General features: G+C 47.8%; 1 protein-coding gene across 1 annotated transcript in view; it reads right to left on the bottom strand.

The window, feature by feature from the left end:
- Positions 1 to 13,853, bottom strand: part of gas2l1 (growth arrest-specific 2 like 1) — a 26,123-nt gene extending 12,270 nt beyond the window's left edge. The window contains exons 1-2 of the mRNA XM_076997993.1: positions 13,098 to 13,853; positions 11,579 to 12,530 (exon numbers count right to left, since the gene is read on the bottom strand). Of these exons, the coding sequence (XP_076854108.1) occupies positions 11,579 to 12,283 (705 nt within the window). The 5' untranslated portion in view covers positions 12,284 to 12,530; positions 13,098 to 13,853. The remainder of the gene's footprint in view (positions 1 to 11,578; positions 12,531 to 13,097) is intronic.
- Between the last annotated feature and the right edge of the window lie 799 nt (positions 13,854 to 14,652).

Genomic DNA, 14,652 nt, shown 5'->3' with positions numbered 1-14,652 from the left:
AGAGAGAGAGAGAGAGAGCGCGAGAGAGGGGGAGAGAGAGAGAGAGGGAGAGAAAGATAGAGAGCTAGAGAGAGAGATAGAAGGGGGGGTGTAAGTGGGGGTTGGGTCATATATCCCGGTAGTGAGGAGCTGCTTGTGTTAAATGTGCTGATATCTACTGATAGATGCATGAAAGTGTTTTGTGAAATGCTCTCCTGCTCAATTCCTTACGCATATTTCACTCTTAGCACACCGCGCCATTAGCAAAGCTCAACTCATTTAGCCTGTTATATCTCACCCCTCACCTCACTCTCTGTCTCACTTTCTCCCTCTCTCCCTTTCTCTCACTCTTCCTGTGTGTCCACCTTTCCTTCTTTTATCTGTCCCCCGTGCCCGTGTCTGTCGGCGGTGTAATGGCTACTGCTAGCCTGCGGGTCTCCCGGACACAGCCACACACTGAAGGAAATGGAAGATGTGTGAAGATAACAAGTGTATCTGGGTCATTCACATAACACTGCTACTGGGGCCTTTGACACTGCTCTGAGATCAGCCTCGTTCTTTGTTGTGTGATAGGTGCAGTGATGGTTAAGAGGGAGGGACTGGTCTGAGGTCAGAGTTGCAGAACACCAGACTCACAGGAGAGCGGGGAGGAGAAGAGAGGAGTCCTTCCTGGAGAGATAAGGAGAACATGCTGGTTTGTTTTGAGAATACTGGATCCGGTCTAGATAACTGCGTGACATTTGGAACATTTTCTGAAGTGATGTGAATTTTTATACACCTACACATGGTCAGGGACAGTATGGACAGAGTTATGTGGTCAGGGTTAGTGTGGACACAGTCACATGGTCAGGGTTAGTGTGGACAGAGTCACACGGTTAGGGTTAGTGTGGACAGTCACATGGTCAGGGACAGTGTGGACAGAGTTATGTGGTCAGGGTTAGTGTGGACACAGTCACATGGTCAGGGACAGTGTGGACAGAGTCACACGGTTAGGGTTAGTGTGGACAGAGTCACACGGTTAGGGTTAGTGTGGACAGAGTTATGTGGTCAGGGTTAGTGTGGACACAGTCACATGGTCAGGGTTAGTGTGGACAGAGTCACATGGTCAGGGTTAGTGTGGACAGAGTCACACGGTTAGGGTTAGTGTGGACAGAGTTATGAGGTTAGGGTTAGTGTGGACAGAGTTATGAGGTCAGGGTTAGTGTGGACAGAGTCACATGGTCAGGGTTAGTGTGGACACAGTCACACGGTCAGGGTTAGTGTGGACACAGTCACACGGTTAGGGTTAGTGTGGACAGAGTCACATGGTCAGGGTTAGTGTGGACAGAGTCACATGGTCAGGGTTAGTGTGGACACAGTCACACGGTTAGGGTTAGTGTGGACGGTCACAGGGTTAGGGTTAGTGTGGACAGAGTCACAGGGTCAGGGTTAGTGTGGACACAGTCACACGGTTAGGGTTAGTGTGGACGGTCACAGGGTTAGGGTTAGTGTGGACAGAGTCACAGGGTCAGGGTTAGTGTGGACAGTCACATGGTTAGGGTTAGTGTGGACACAGACACATGGTTAGGGTTAGTGTGGACACAGTCACACGGTTAGGGTTAGTGTGGACAGAGTCACAGGGTCAGGGTTAGTGTGGACAGAGTCACAGGGTCAAGGTTAGTGTGGACAGTCACAGGGTCAGGGTTAGTGTGGACACAGTCACATGGTTAGGATTAGTGTGGACAGAGTCACAGGGTTAGGGTTAGTGTGGATAGTCACAGGGTCAGGGTTAGTGTGGACAGTCAGGGTTACTCAGAAGGACAAATACACAAACACACACTCACACAAATTTAATACTTAGGGTTAAAATGCTTCATATGTATTCACCACTATAACTCAACTTGACACTTGCCCACAGTCTCTGTCTCACTCTCCCTGTCTCTCTCTCACACACACACACACACACACACACACACACACACACACACACACACACACACACACACACACACACACACACACACACACATCTGGATCAACAGGACAAACCAGATGTAGTAGTAGATTGAAGTAATAGTGAAATGAATGTTCCCCTGGTGCGTGTGTGTGCGTGCAAGGAATGATGATATGGGAACAGTCGTTCAGAATTCTGTGTCCAGTTTGGAATTCTGTGTCCAGTTTGGAATACCGTGTCCAGACTGGCAGGAGCACTAACCGAGCTGTGAGTGGACACGCCCCCTTGGCTGTACAGATGGGAAGAACTCTCAATTGATACTCGTCTCTATCTGCCCCTCCCACAGCCTGACAGCTCCCTCTGCTCTGAAGTCCTTTGTTTCAGTAGCCCAAGAAAACAGTCCTGTGGTGTTCCACACATCCTGCCCAACAGTCAAAGCACCACCAGGACACGTCCGACGGTTCCTCCCAACGCAAGACTAGCAGCACGCGTCTGATGGCTTCCCCCAACGCAAGACTAACAGCACACGTCCGACGGTTCCTCCCAACGCAAGACTACCAGCACGTCTGACAGCTTCCCCCAACGCAAGACCACCAGCACGTCTGACGGCTTCCCCCAACGCAAGACCACCAGCACGTCTGACGGCTTCCCCCAACGCAAGACTAGCAGCACGTCTGACGGCTTCCCCCAACGCAAGACTAGCAGCACGTCTGACGGCTTCCCCCAACGCAAGACTAGCAGCACACACCTGAGGACTTCCCCCAACGCAAGACTAGCAGCACACACCTGACGGTTCCTCCCAACGCAAGACTAGCAGCACGTCTGACGACTTCCCCCAACGCAAGACTAGCAGCACGTCTGACGGTTCCTCCCAACGCAAGACTAGCAGCACACACCTGACGACTTCAAGACTTCCAGACAGCTTTTTTTTTTCAAGTTTTAAAAAATTTAAATGAAAGAACAGAGGAACACTGAAGACTCGATTATAAGTTACGTGCTGTCTTCACACACAAATATGTGAACTGAAATATAATATAAAATTTTATGCCATCACATTAAAGCTATAGTATATATAAAACATAAAAGTAACCTCTCATCCCATAATGCAACCCAAACAAATCAACATTTAGTAATTCTGCATCCATAAAACAGTCAAATGTGTAACCCAATAACCCCCTAATAACTGCATAATAACCCCTAATAACTGCACAATTACTGACTCATAACTGACTCATAACTGCCTGATAACTGCGTACTATTGTCAGGACGTTGGGGAATGTTCGGAGTGTTTAGGTTAACACACTAGGATCAGTGTTTCCCAACATGTCAGGGGTTCTACAGGTGACAAGCACATCGGTTCAATTATTACCCGACTGGCTCACACACACACACACACATCAAAGCACCCGGGTCCCGCCTCTACCGCAGCGTTGATCCCAGCAGAGTGTGACCAGCAGGCCGCAGGAAGGCCCATTACAGGCTTTTAGCCATGATCACACACAATTTCCATATAATCAAATACTAAAACAAGCCATCAAACCTCTCGGTTAACAACAGCTCCTAGGTCAGCTTAGACACAGACATTCAAATCCATAAACATCATGATCCTGATCCCAGATCAGCAACTCTCCTTTAAGAGGCTTTAAGTATCTCTGGCCTGAGTCAGAACCGCTCTGTTTACATGAGATGAAAGAGTGAAGTGCTCTGTTCATCTCTTCATCTTTCATCTCTTCATCTTTCATCTGTTCATCCATGCACCCCAGCAGTACACCACTCAGCACCCCATGCCTGTGGGTCAGTACAACCTTCCACAACTCAGAGATGTACTGTACATATACAAACCTATATATCTAATATAAATCTCTAATTGACAATTATGTATTGTATATACACCTACAGCACATATCTAATGTAAACATACACACTATAATTTAACTAATATCGATGACATATCTAATATAAATATATATAGTGTAGTATATCTAATCTTTATGAATATTTAATTCAATAGGCCAAATTGATCCACTGCAAATGCTGCATTTAGGATGGTACATAATGGCTAAGAGCTCTGTCAATAATCTCTGGCGTTATTAAATGAACTTTATAAAGTGTGATGAGCTGGCCAACCGCCACAAGCGTGATGTGCTACAGTAGGTGAAGTGTAGCTGAAAGGAGCTGGACCTGCGGAGAGAGGAAGGAACAACTACCTGCAGGATTACCAACCAGGGAAGAGAGCTGGTGTGTTTCACACAGATGGCTGTAAATGTAACACTCAACACAAGTGTGTTAGGTTAGGGTTATAGTTAGGGTTAGGTGTTCCTGATTGAGGTGTGTGCGTGTGTGTGCGAGAGAGAGAGAGAAAGAAAGAGAGAGAGAGAGAGAATCTGACACAGACACACATCTGATTATGCCAACAACCATCTGATACTGAGACACAACTAAAATTACATCCACACACACAGTCCTGTCTACAGCAAATAAATCTAGATAATATCTATGAAACACACACACACACACACACACACACACTCACAGACACACATACGCACACTCACACACACATGCGCACACACACGCACTCACTCACACACACACACACACACACACACACACACACACACACACACACACACACACACACACACACACAGACACACACACACACACACACACACACACACAGAGAATGCCATTAATGTTTATTTCACCCAACATAAGCTGCCATGTCCTACTTTCCCCCTTGTCCTGTGTGTGAGTGTACAGTGTACAGTCCAGGCTACTGAGAGTCCCCACTGTGTTTACTGTACAGTAAAATGCTTCGCTCCAACACACACACACACACACACACACACACACACACACACACACAGGCACACAGGCACACACACAGGCACACACACAGGCACACACACATGCACACACACATGCACACACACAACGACATGTCTAAATAGATACCTATACACTGTATTTATGTTTGCATAATGTGCCAATTGCAGAGCAGTTAATGAATAATAACGTCAATAATAAGGTGTGAGTGATGAAGAGCTAGACTCAGCTGTAGTGTGAAACGTTTCCTCTGTTCCTGCTGTGATTAATAATACAAACTGGGGGGTGGTGGGTTGGGTGGGTGGAGGGCGGGGGGTGTAGGGGTGGTGGGGGTGTGGGGAGGGTGTAGGGGTTGTGGGGGGGTGGGGGTGGGGAGGGTGTAGGGGTTGTGGGGGGGTGTAGGGGTGGTGGGTGGGTGTTGGGAGGGTGTAGGGGTTGTGGGGTGGGTGTAGAGGTTGTGGGGTGGGGGTGGGGAGGGTGTAGGGGTTGTGGGGGGGTGTAGGGGTTGTGGGTGGGGGGGTGGGGGGTGGGGAGGGTCTCCTCCAGCATGTCTATCAGTTTCTCCAATGCAGTAACCTCGTAACCTTCACTCCTCAAAACACCCTCTGCTAATCTCTCTCTCTCATACGCTGCCTCTGTATGTCTCTCTCTTTCTGTCTCTCTCTCATATGCTGCCTCTGTCTGTCTCTCTTTCTGTCTCTCTCTCATATGCTGCCTCTGTCTGTCTCTCTCTTTCTGTCTCTCTCTCATACGCTGCCTCTGTCTGTCTCTCTCTTTCTGTCTCTCTCTCATACGCTGCCTCTGCCTGTCTCTCTTTCTGTCTCTCTCTCATACGCTGCCTCTGTCTGTCTCTCTCTTTCTGTCTCTCTCTCATACGCTGCCTCTGCTTGTCTCTCTCTTTCTGTCTCTCTCATACGCTGCCTGTCTCTCTCTCAGTCTCTTTGTCTTTCTGTCTGTCTGTCTGTCTCTCTCTGAGTTCTGTGGTGTATTGTGCAGGCCCTGTAGTACATGAATCAGAGATCTTTCCACAGGCTGTCGGTGGTAAAGTAAGATCCCTTGTGTGTGTGCAGTACAATCACTGCTGGAAGGGCAGGGTTGCTAACACACACACACACACACACACACACACACACACACTCACAGACACACATACGCACACTCACACACACATGCGCACACACACGCACTCACTCACACACACACACACACACACACACACACACACACACACACACACACACACACACACACACACACACACACACACACCGGATGGTGATGATCAGATGAGGATGAAATGCAGCAGACAACAAAGAGGCTACAGATCTTCTCAATGTGTGTGTGTTTGTGTGTGTGTGTGTGTGTGTGTGTGTGTGTGTGTGTGTGTGTTTGTGCATGATGAAGTGGAAGGGTGAAAGAAAGGACAGAAAGGACAGAAAGGGGGTTGGGGATAGTGTGTGTGCATGTGTGCGTGTGTATCTCTCTCTCTTTCTTGGATTATACACACACTCACTCACAGGGTCACAATGGTTCATCAGAAGCCAGGAGTCTAATCCTGGGACAGACTGAGATGGACTCATCTGACTCCATATTTACGGGTTATTATAAATGTGTCTGGACAGCTGTAAAAACCATGTGGCAGTGTATGTAAAGAATGTGTGTGTGTGTGTGTGTGTGTGTGTGTGTGTGTGTGTGTGTGTGTGTGTGTGTGTGTGTGTGTGTGTGTGTGTGTATTCCAGCAAAACTACCAAGTAATGGCTTTTGTCGAATAAATAATGACATTAATAATGACAAATATAATGACATTTATAGCATAAATAATGACAACAATATCTTTTTTCAGTGTGTCCCTTATTTGGAATGTCTGCTTAAATAGACCTACAGAGAGAGAGAGAGAGAGAGAGAGAGAGAGAGAGAGAATAACCTTCCTATCATGCCTTTTGGGTTTGATTATTTCCGACTGGAGCGGTTTTGTTCTAGTTCTTGCTGGTCTCAGAAGCTTCTGTGTCGTCTGAACGTCTGAGCTGCTCCCACTGAACAAGTTACTGACAGTTACTGTATATTCCGTCATCAGCAGAACCAAGAACCAATCAGGAACCACATGGGGTTTTTTCAAAGGCTTTTTAAAGCGTGAGTAGATATGCTTTCAAAAGGGTCCAGTTATTGTAGGTGAGCGTTAGCAGCATCTGGGTGGACACGTGGCCTCCTGTCCTCAGCAGCACTGGAAAATCCCCATATGCGACTAGCATGAAGACTTTTGCCTGGAACATCTGGCTATTTATACCAGCTCGCCGTAACTACGACACTAGCTCACACACTCACATAGAGTCCTCTGAGCTTGTGTGCATGTGTGCGTACGTTACACAACACTCTTGCATAAATGTCTCGGTTTTGATGCTATGCGTTCTTTATGTGCATCTCACTGATGCAAGGATCTGCAACCTTCACACACTCCTCTACACTCCTCATTGAGAAGCAGGACTACCAGGAGGTCTCCGTCTCCAGATGAAACATCTGGTATGCATGGATATCTCAGATGATGCAGGGATGGAACAGCCACCATATCGCTTTCTGATCCAAACCGCATCATCTGACAGACACAGGCAGATCTCAGCGCCAAGATCGTGTTCACCACTGCAAATGCAGGAACACTTCCAGACCTGTCGCCGTGGGACGCCATGTGGCTGATCTCAGATCAGTCCCGCGGTGCCTAAGGTCCATTAGAAGGTTTAATATTTAATGTGGTGGGTGCAGTGACTCCAGCTCAGAAACAAAAGCCCCCCAAACACAGCCCCCCCCCTCCACCGGGAGACTATATGTAGTGACTGAAATAAATGTGAAAAAGGACTCTCCATCCGCACACACCCTAACACAATCACAGCACAAAACAAGAAAATATCTTACTGTACCTGTCAGCTCTGTACACATGAAGTCTTATTTAGGCAATTGAGGTCAAATTTACAACCTTAAAATCTGTGAAGGAACATTCAGAGTAATTCAGAGTAAAATATCCGATAAGCTCCACTACTTTTTGTTTCTGAAAATTGTGTTGCACTGTGAATGGTGTGTGTGTGTGTGTGTGTGTGTGTGAGAGAGCGAGAGAGAGAGAGAGAGAGAGAGAGAGAGAGAGAGAGAGAGAGAGAGAGAGAGAGAGAGAGAGAGATGGTGTAAAGACAGAAAAGGGGCAGCTGTGGATGAACCACAACACTTTTTTCTCTCATTATAACAAACCCAGTAATTACCGCAGTAGAGCACAGTAATCCAGATCTGAGAGGGAGTGAGGGAGGAAGGAGGAGAGAGAGAGAGAGAGAGAGAGAGAGAGAGATTAAAAAAGAATACTAAACAGTAAAAAAGAAACTGCAAGTGAACTGTGAAAGACCCAGAATTCTTTGCAAGATTTGAGTAATTTAGTTTTGAGGTGGTAAGCTGGTTTTGGGCCCAAATATCACTCAGCAGTTCTGCATTGACACTACATGTCTGTCAGAGAGAGAGAGAGAGAGATACTGTACATCAGTGATCAACCACACAAGACCGCAGTCAAAGAGGGCACAACCCAGCCAGCCTGTCTGGCCGTGAGTTCACATTACACCAACCCAGACGGTACCAGAGAGCAGAATTAATGTACTGTAGCTGTACGTCAAGAACTGGGTAGTCTGCAGTGCGAGGGACATCATTGTCGGCACGCGAAACCTCGCACCGGTCGCGACGCGTCAAGTATAAAGCTTGGTTTATACTTGACGCCGTGCGCAGTGCCCTAGTGCCTGTACATTTAAATTGTATTGGTCCAATGAAGGTAATTTAAAAACCAGGACATTTCCTCACTTAAAAAATCCCGGGACAGGACGTGAAATACGTCCCGGGAAATATGGACGTTTGGTCGCACTACACAGTAGACAAATCACTTTAGCACTTACAATTAAACTGCAGTTAGCAGCGAATGACTCGATATGCATATCTATTACGAGTGCCATCATATCGCTCACTGGAAGGTTTCAGCCAGCCACAATATTTTTCATCCTGTTAGGTGACGTACTACTGCCATTTAGCAGGCGGAGTATACGGCCGTTGCGGAAATGATCATTATTGTGGGATATACATCGGTAAAATAAAACAGAAAAACTGAGCAACACACTTATTTAATGCCTCCACTCCTAAAATTCCAGACATTTTAAGACGTTTTTAGACCTTGAATATGTAAAACTAAATTAAAGACATTTTAAGACTTTTTAAGGACCCGCGGGTACCCTGCCTGATGTCTCACTCCACCACCGCTATCTCACTCCACCCCCACCGTCTCCTGATGTTACCAGCCTGAAGTCAAATCCGGTTTTTGGCCTCCGCTGTGTTTCTGATGACGTTTGTAATCATCTGCTCTGTGAGGCCCCATCAGCCATGAAGCTGGAGACACCCGGCAGGCAGCATGGAGAAGTTCAACTCCACCATCATTCCTACACACACACACACACACACACACACACACACACACAGGAGACACCCGGCGAACTCCACCATCAATCCTCCACACACACACACACACACACACACACACACACACACACACACACACACACACACACACACACACACACACACACAGGAGACACCCGGCGAACTCCACCATCATCCTCCACATACACACACACACACACTGGAGACACCCGGCGAACTCCACCATCAATCCTCCTCACACACACACACACACACACACACACACACGTCTCAGTGGTGGGAGGAGCAAACAGCAGCAGCTGGATACACTATGACAGGTCTCAGCGGTGGGCGGAGCTAACAGCAGCAGCTGGATACACTATGACAGGTCTCAGCGGTGGGCGGAGCTAACAGCAGCAGCTGGATACACTACTGAAGGACTCAAGCTGCACATCCTGGATTTTCAGCAAACACCACCATGTGTTGACGGTCATGTGTGTCTTTTTTATACACTCCTTTATTCATGAAACTGGGCTTAACTGACACAGAGGTTTGACATGGGGGCGTGGCTGAACAGCTGGGGCACAGCCAATCAGTTAATGCACTGTGAAAATTAAATGTGACATCACAAGACAATGTTGTGGGAATAATAATAAACTAACAGGACCCCTGAACATTTGACCTTCATTGACTTTGTTCTGTAAAGTCAACTGAAGGGGTTTGCATTCTCTTACCTGCTTCTAATTTACAACTTTATCCAGTTAAGATAATAAGAACTATATTATGGATGCAATGCTTTCATTAGTAACAAGCAACAGACACACTGATCCCAGAACAGGACCAGGCACATTATGAAACTCCTGTCTTTAACAAATATAATGTATGTCACAAAGACTGTGTAAAATTAAATGGTTTGAAAAGTGACACAACGTGACATTATTGTGGCATTGCATAAATTCATTTAACAGCTGTGGATTCACCTTCATCCTCAGCCGTGCCAGGGCGGGTCCAGAGTCTTCCACTGGACCTGCTACCTCGCTTCTCACACGTACACAGACAAAACCACCCCAGCACAACAGTGCCATAAACGAACCCAGTCAAAGATCCACCTCAGTGAAACAGTGCCATAAAGTAACTGCTACAATCCACCATATGTGTCACCTGGTTTAGTGTTTGTCAGTCCTGTAGTTACTCAGTGGTGACACTTTATCCAGCAAATCAATTATTTCTGAAGATGATAACAACGTTAAGTTGCTGGCTGAAGGTTAAATTCTGCAGGTGTGGAGGCTATACAGGAGCTGCTGTTGAATTTATACTCTGTAGGGATCTCAAGGGGTTTGGCAGAAACCTGTAGGTATCTCCAGGGGTTTGGCAGAAACCCGTAGGTATCTCCAGGGGTTTGGCAGAGAGCTGTAGGGATCTCTAGGGGAGGGGTTGGAGCAGAGTGGCAGAGTTGGTTTAGAGGAGGTGTGTTATTACAAGACAAACACAAAGCTGTCAAGGTACCTCACTAATCAAACTGATAAATAAATGTTATGGAATTTACTTTTGTTAAACTGCCATCCTCATATTGACAAAGCATCTTCTGAGAGCATCTGGGATCAGGACCATAGCAGTAAGCCAGTGAATTACTTCCAGGTCATCAAAGCCCTTGATGTTGTGAGCAATGAGCACACGTCTCTACCTGTTCTACCAGGTGAGCTCTCTCAACCACATGCCCACCCACACACACAAAGCTGAGTATGCACACACACATACACACCAATGTGTACACACATGCTCAAACAGTCACTTCCACACCCACTCTGACCACACCACACCACCACACACAAATACACCCACACCACAAGCTTACACACACACATGCCTTCATACATCACAGTATTTGTTACAAAGAGATCAGACTGAATTTAGTACCACTAACACCACTGATAGTGCTGATTTGGGATGCCCTCAGGTTTATGTCAGGTTAACAGGAACTTCAACTGCCGAATCAGCTGTAACTGGGGAACTGGAGGAGACATTGTGGTAGTGACTGTTGTCTTGGACCAGCTGTGTGTTAATAAAACCACTGACACTAAAAATGAGCTGGAACTGGAGCCATCCAGGTGCACAGCTACAACACAACCAGAAAAAAATCCACCGTGACTAATCTTGTGATTAGTCAAACGGCTTTGGTCTATTCCAGCACAAGAACAGTGAAATTTACCCAGTAACACCTATCAAACCCCAACACTGGTCCAACACTGGTCCAACACTGGTCCAACACTGGCCCAACACTGGTCCAACACTGGTCCAACACTGGCCCAACACTTGTCCACTGCTTCTTTTGTATTGAGCATATAGTAAACCTCAAATCTCACACACAATAATCACCAACCTCGTATTGCGTGACACGAACACACTCACCAGCTCGTCCAGGTTGCGCATGTCACACAAAACCCTCTTCTGCTGCTGCCAGATCTCCACCAGCTCAGAGTCGGAGTCACCGAGGCTCTTCTGCCGACTGAACGTCCTGTTGGGTGGGCTGAGCTCACGCAGGCTCTCACGCTGGCTCTCACGCAGGCTCTCCGACTGGCTCTCCTCGTCCCGGATCTCCTCCTCGATCTCCTCCTCCAGCTGGATCAACATGGGGGCGAGCATGCCGAACTTAGCCCCGCGCCGCGCCACCTCCAGCAGACACAGAACAAAGTTCTTCTCATTGCACCGCTCCACCAGGTCGTTGGTCTCGAACATCAGGACGTCTTTGATCCACAACTCCTGCCGACACCAGCCGATGAAGTTGGACACGTTGTCCCGTGCCAAGAACGAGCCCGGTATGACGTTCCTCGACTGGAAGACCACGTCTCTGCTCGGCGTCCGTAGAGACCTGGCAGCCTCTGGACAGTTGATCTGGAAGTCGCGCGCGGCCCGGTTGACGGTGTTGGCGTGCCTGCAGAGCGCGCAGCCGGTCTCCAGACCCTCCATGAAGGTCTCGGCCGTGATGTCCAGGTCGTAGAGCGCGTTCAGCCATTCGGCTAGGTCCTCCTTCATGGCGTCCAGATACTCCTCACTGGACCTGAAGGGCCTGATGCTTTTCGAGGCGGCCGACTGGATGTTGGTGTGATCTGCCATGTTGTGGACCTTACGTGAGTCCGTAAATGCACGAGGTGCCTTCCGACCGTCTCAGTGTACGAGTGTGTAAGACTCAGAGAACCTGGTAGAAGACCACATAACCAGATAGGGGTGGCCCTCTTCAACGTGGCCGGTTTAGAGGACGAGCTCCCCGCAGATCCGTGTGTAATGTCAACAGCACCGACACGTGATGCTGCTGTGGATCATGTATTCAGGATGTCAGAACACACGAAGATGGGTCAGGATCCTACGGGACAAACCACACAGACAGAACCCTTAGTCACCACCAGCAGGCCCAAGCCTCCTCTCTCCGTATTAACACGAACTTCTCGCGTTTTAAGACGCGATTGTAACGCTGATTTGGGTTCAGTGGTTCGCAACAGAAGTTCTCCCTCCGCCGAGCTCTTCAGGATGCGGTGAAGACACATTTCGGTACAAGCTCGCCTGTAGCTTGTAGCACACCCACTGTGTCAACGGCTGGATACTTTTAAATATTTAAAATATATATTTGACAAGAGCACCAGCGTTGGCAAATATTTGCATCCAGAAATTCTATTCAAATACAGTCACTGTATTAGAGTCCGTTGATCTATGCAAATAGTGAAGTGGGCCTGCACGACCCGACTAATACCGGCTATTCATTTATACCGGACGAATTACGGGACATTAATGTGCAACTGTAGACACAGAGATACAGCAAACCACCACGTTTTAAACACGACCCATTAACATTAATCACGACCCATTAACATTCGCCACTTGTCAGATATGATAACCATCCAAACGGGAGCGTCGACGGCGCAACACGTCTTACCGTCCAGAACCGCGCTGGTGCCCAGAACCTCCGCTCATTCCGCCGCCGTCCAAACACCATCAACGGAGATGGTGAAAAAAACGAACTTATCTCCACTGTGTCCTATCGTGTCCTCCCTGAAGACAAACCCACCCGTCCTCGGAACACCCCCGTCGGTCAGATTCAATCAAACACCCGTTTAATCATTAATGCGGGTCAAGGCTCCGAACTCCACAAGCGATCAGCCGCTTCACGTCCGAGCCCGGTGGACTTCACCAGCAAACGAGGGAGACGCTTTCGCTTTTGGCTTGGACAGGCGGACAAAAGGCGGACCGACCCGTCCCTGCTGTCTTCACCACCGCGTCCCTGTCGCCCGTGTCCGTCCAGCACCGCCGGTCCACCATGTGCCGTGTCGGTGTCGGTGAGCCTCTAAAGGTGTCTAAAGGCGTGACCGGGCGGTCCTGTATTCCCAGGAGCGGACCGTCTAACGTACCCAGACGAGTCTTTGGGTCCGTGGTGATATTTCACCTTCAGCAGCACCACCGACCCATTAGACTCGGATCCACACGGACTACCACGAACACGGAAAGATTACATTGTAATAACATGATGAATTAAAGCACAGACAGTCCAAACGATCGCGTTAATAAAATATGAACCCGTTTCTGAAACGTTGGTATAGTAATTCATCAGAGTCCCGTCGGTTCTGGAGAAACAGGACCTTCTACGTGACCAGGCGAAAACGGCCGTACCGGACCCGGTTATGTATTAATTTTTCCCAGGCTCGTCTAGGCAGGAAGTGATGGAACAGCAGCTCGTCTGGGCGGTACCAAGACGCAGGATTCAAACACACCGTACTTCATAAAGCACATGTATCGTGAGAAGAACCACTAGAACTGCTGGAGTAATGCAAGTAAATCACAAAAGTCGTCGCCAAAAGTTGAATGTTCAACTTATTAACGTGTCTCATTAATTCGTTTTTAAACATGTTCACCTTGGGTGGGTTTTGTTGTCGTTTGTTTTCACCTTGTCTGTAAGATTCTTGCACCAACACAAGTGTGGGATTAATCCACACACCAACCGGGCCTCTTGTTTTGATTTGAAATGCATGGGTTGTTTCTTTAAGAAAGCCGGACAGAGGAGCTGACATGGAGCCAGAGGGGCTGACACACACACACACACACACACACACACACACACAGAGGGGCTGAGACACAGAGGGGTGAGATCATCCTGCAACACTTGGATGAATCAACTTTTCGGAATCACCTCTTCTGCGCGCGCACACAGGCCCTAGCACACGAGCGACAGTGTGTGATCATGAACATATGTTGGTGTCAACTAGTCCAACAGTGGTGGATAAAAGTGCCTTTCCAAAGCTACATATGAAACACGTTAATTGGTGCTGCCCCTAGTCTAAACCACAGCTACCAAGACCTTCTTCCTATTCCTACATTGCCAGACTTGGGTTGGGTGTATTGTTTTGAAAGAAATAAAACCAACTCTTTGTACATTTTATGTCCAGTGAAATTACATCCAGACAAACAACAAATTTAGACAGGAAAACGGGTCCAGA

This window comes from Brachyhypopomus gauderio, chromosome 3 (assembly GCF_052324685.1).
Source record: "Brachyhypopomus gauderio isolate BG-103 chromosome 3, BGAUD_0.2, whole genome shotgun sequence".
NCBI classification, from domain to species: Eukaryota; Metazoa; Chordata; class Actinopteri; order Gymnotiformes; family Hypopomidae; genus Brachyhypopomus; species Brachyhypopomus gauderio.
Note: the sequence above shows the minus strand (reverse complement) of the source record. Positions and strands in the feature narration are given on the sequence as shown.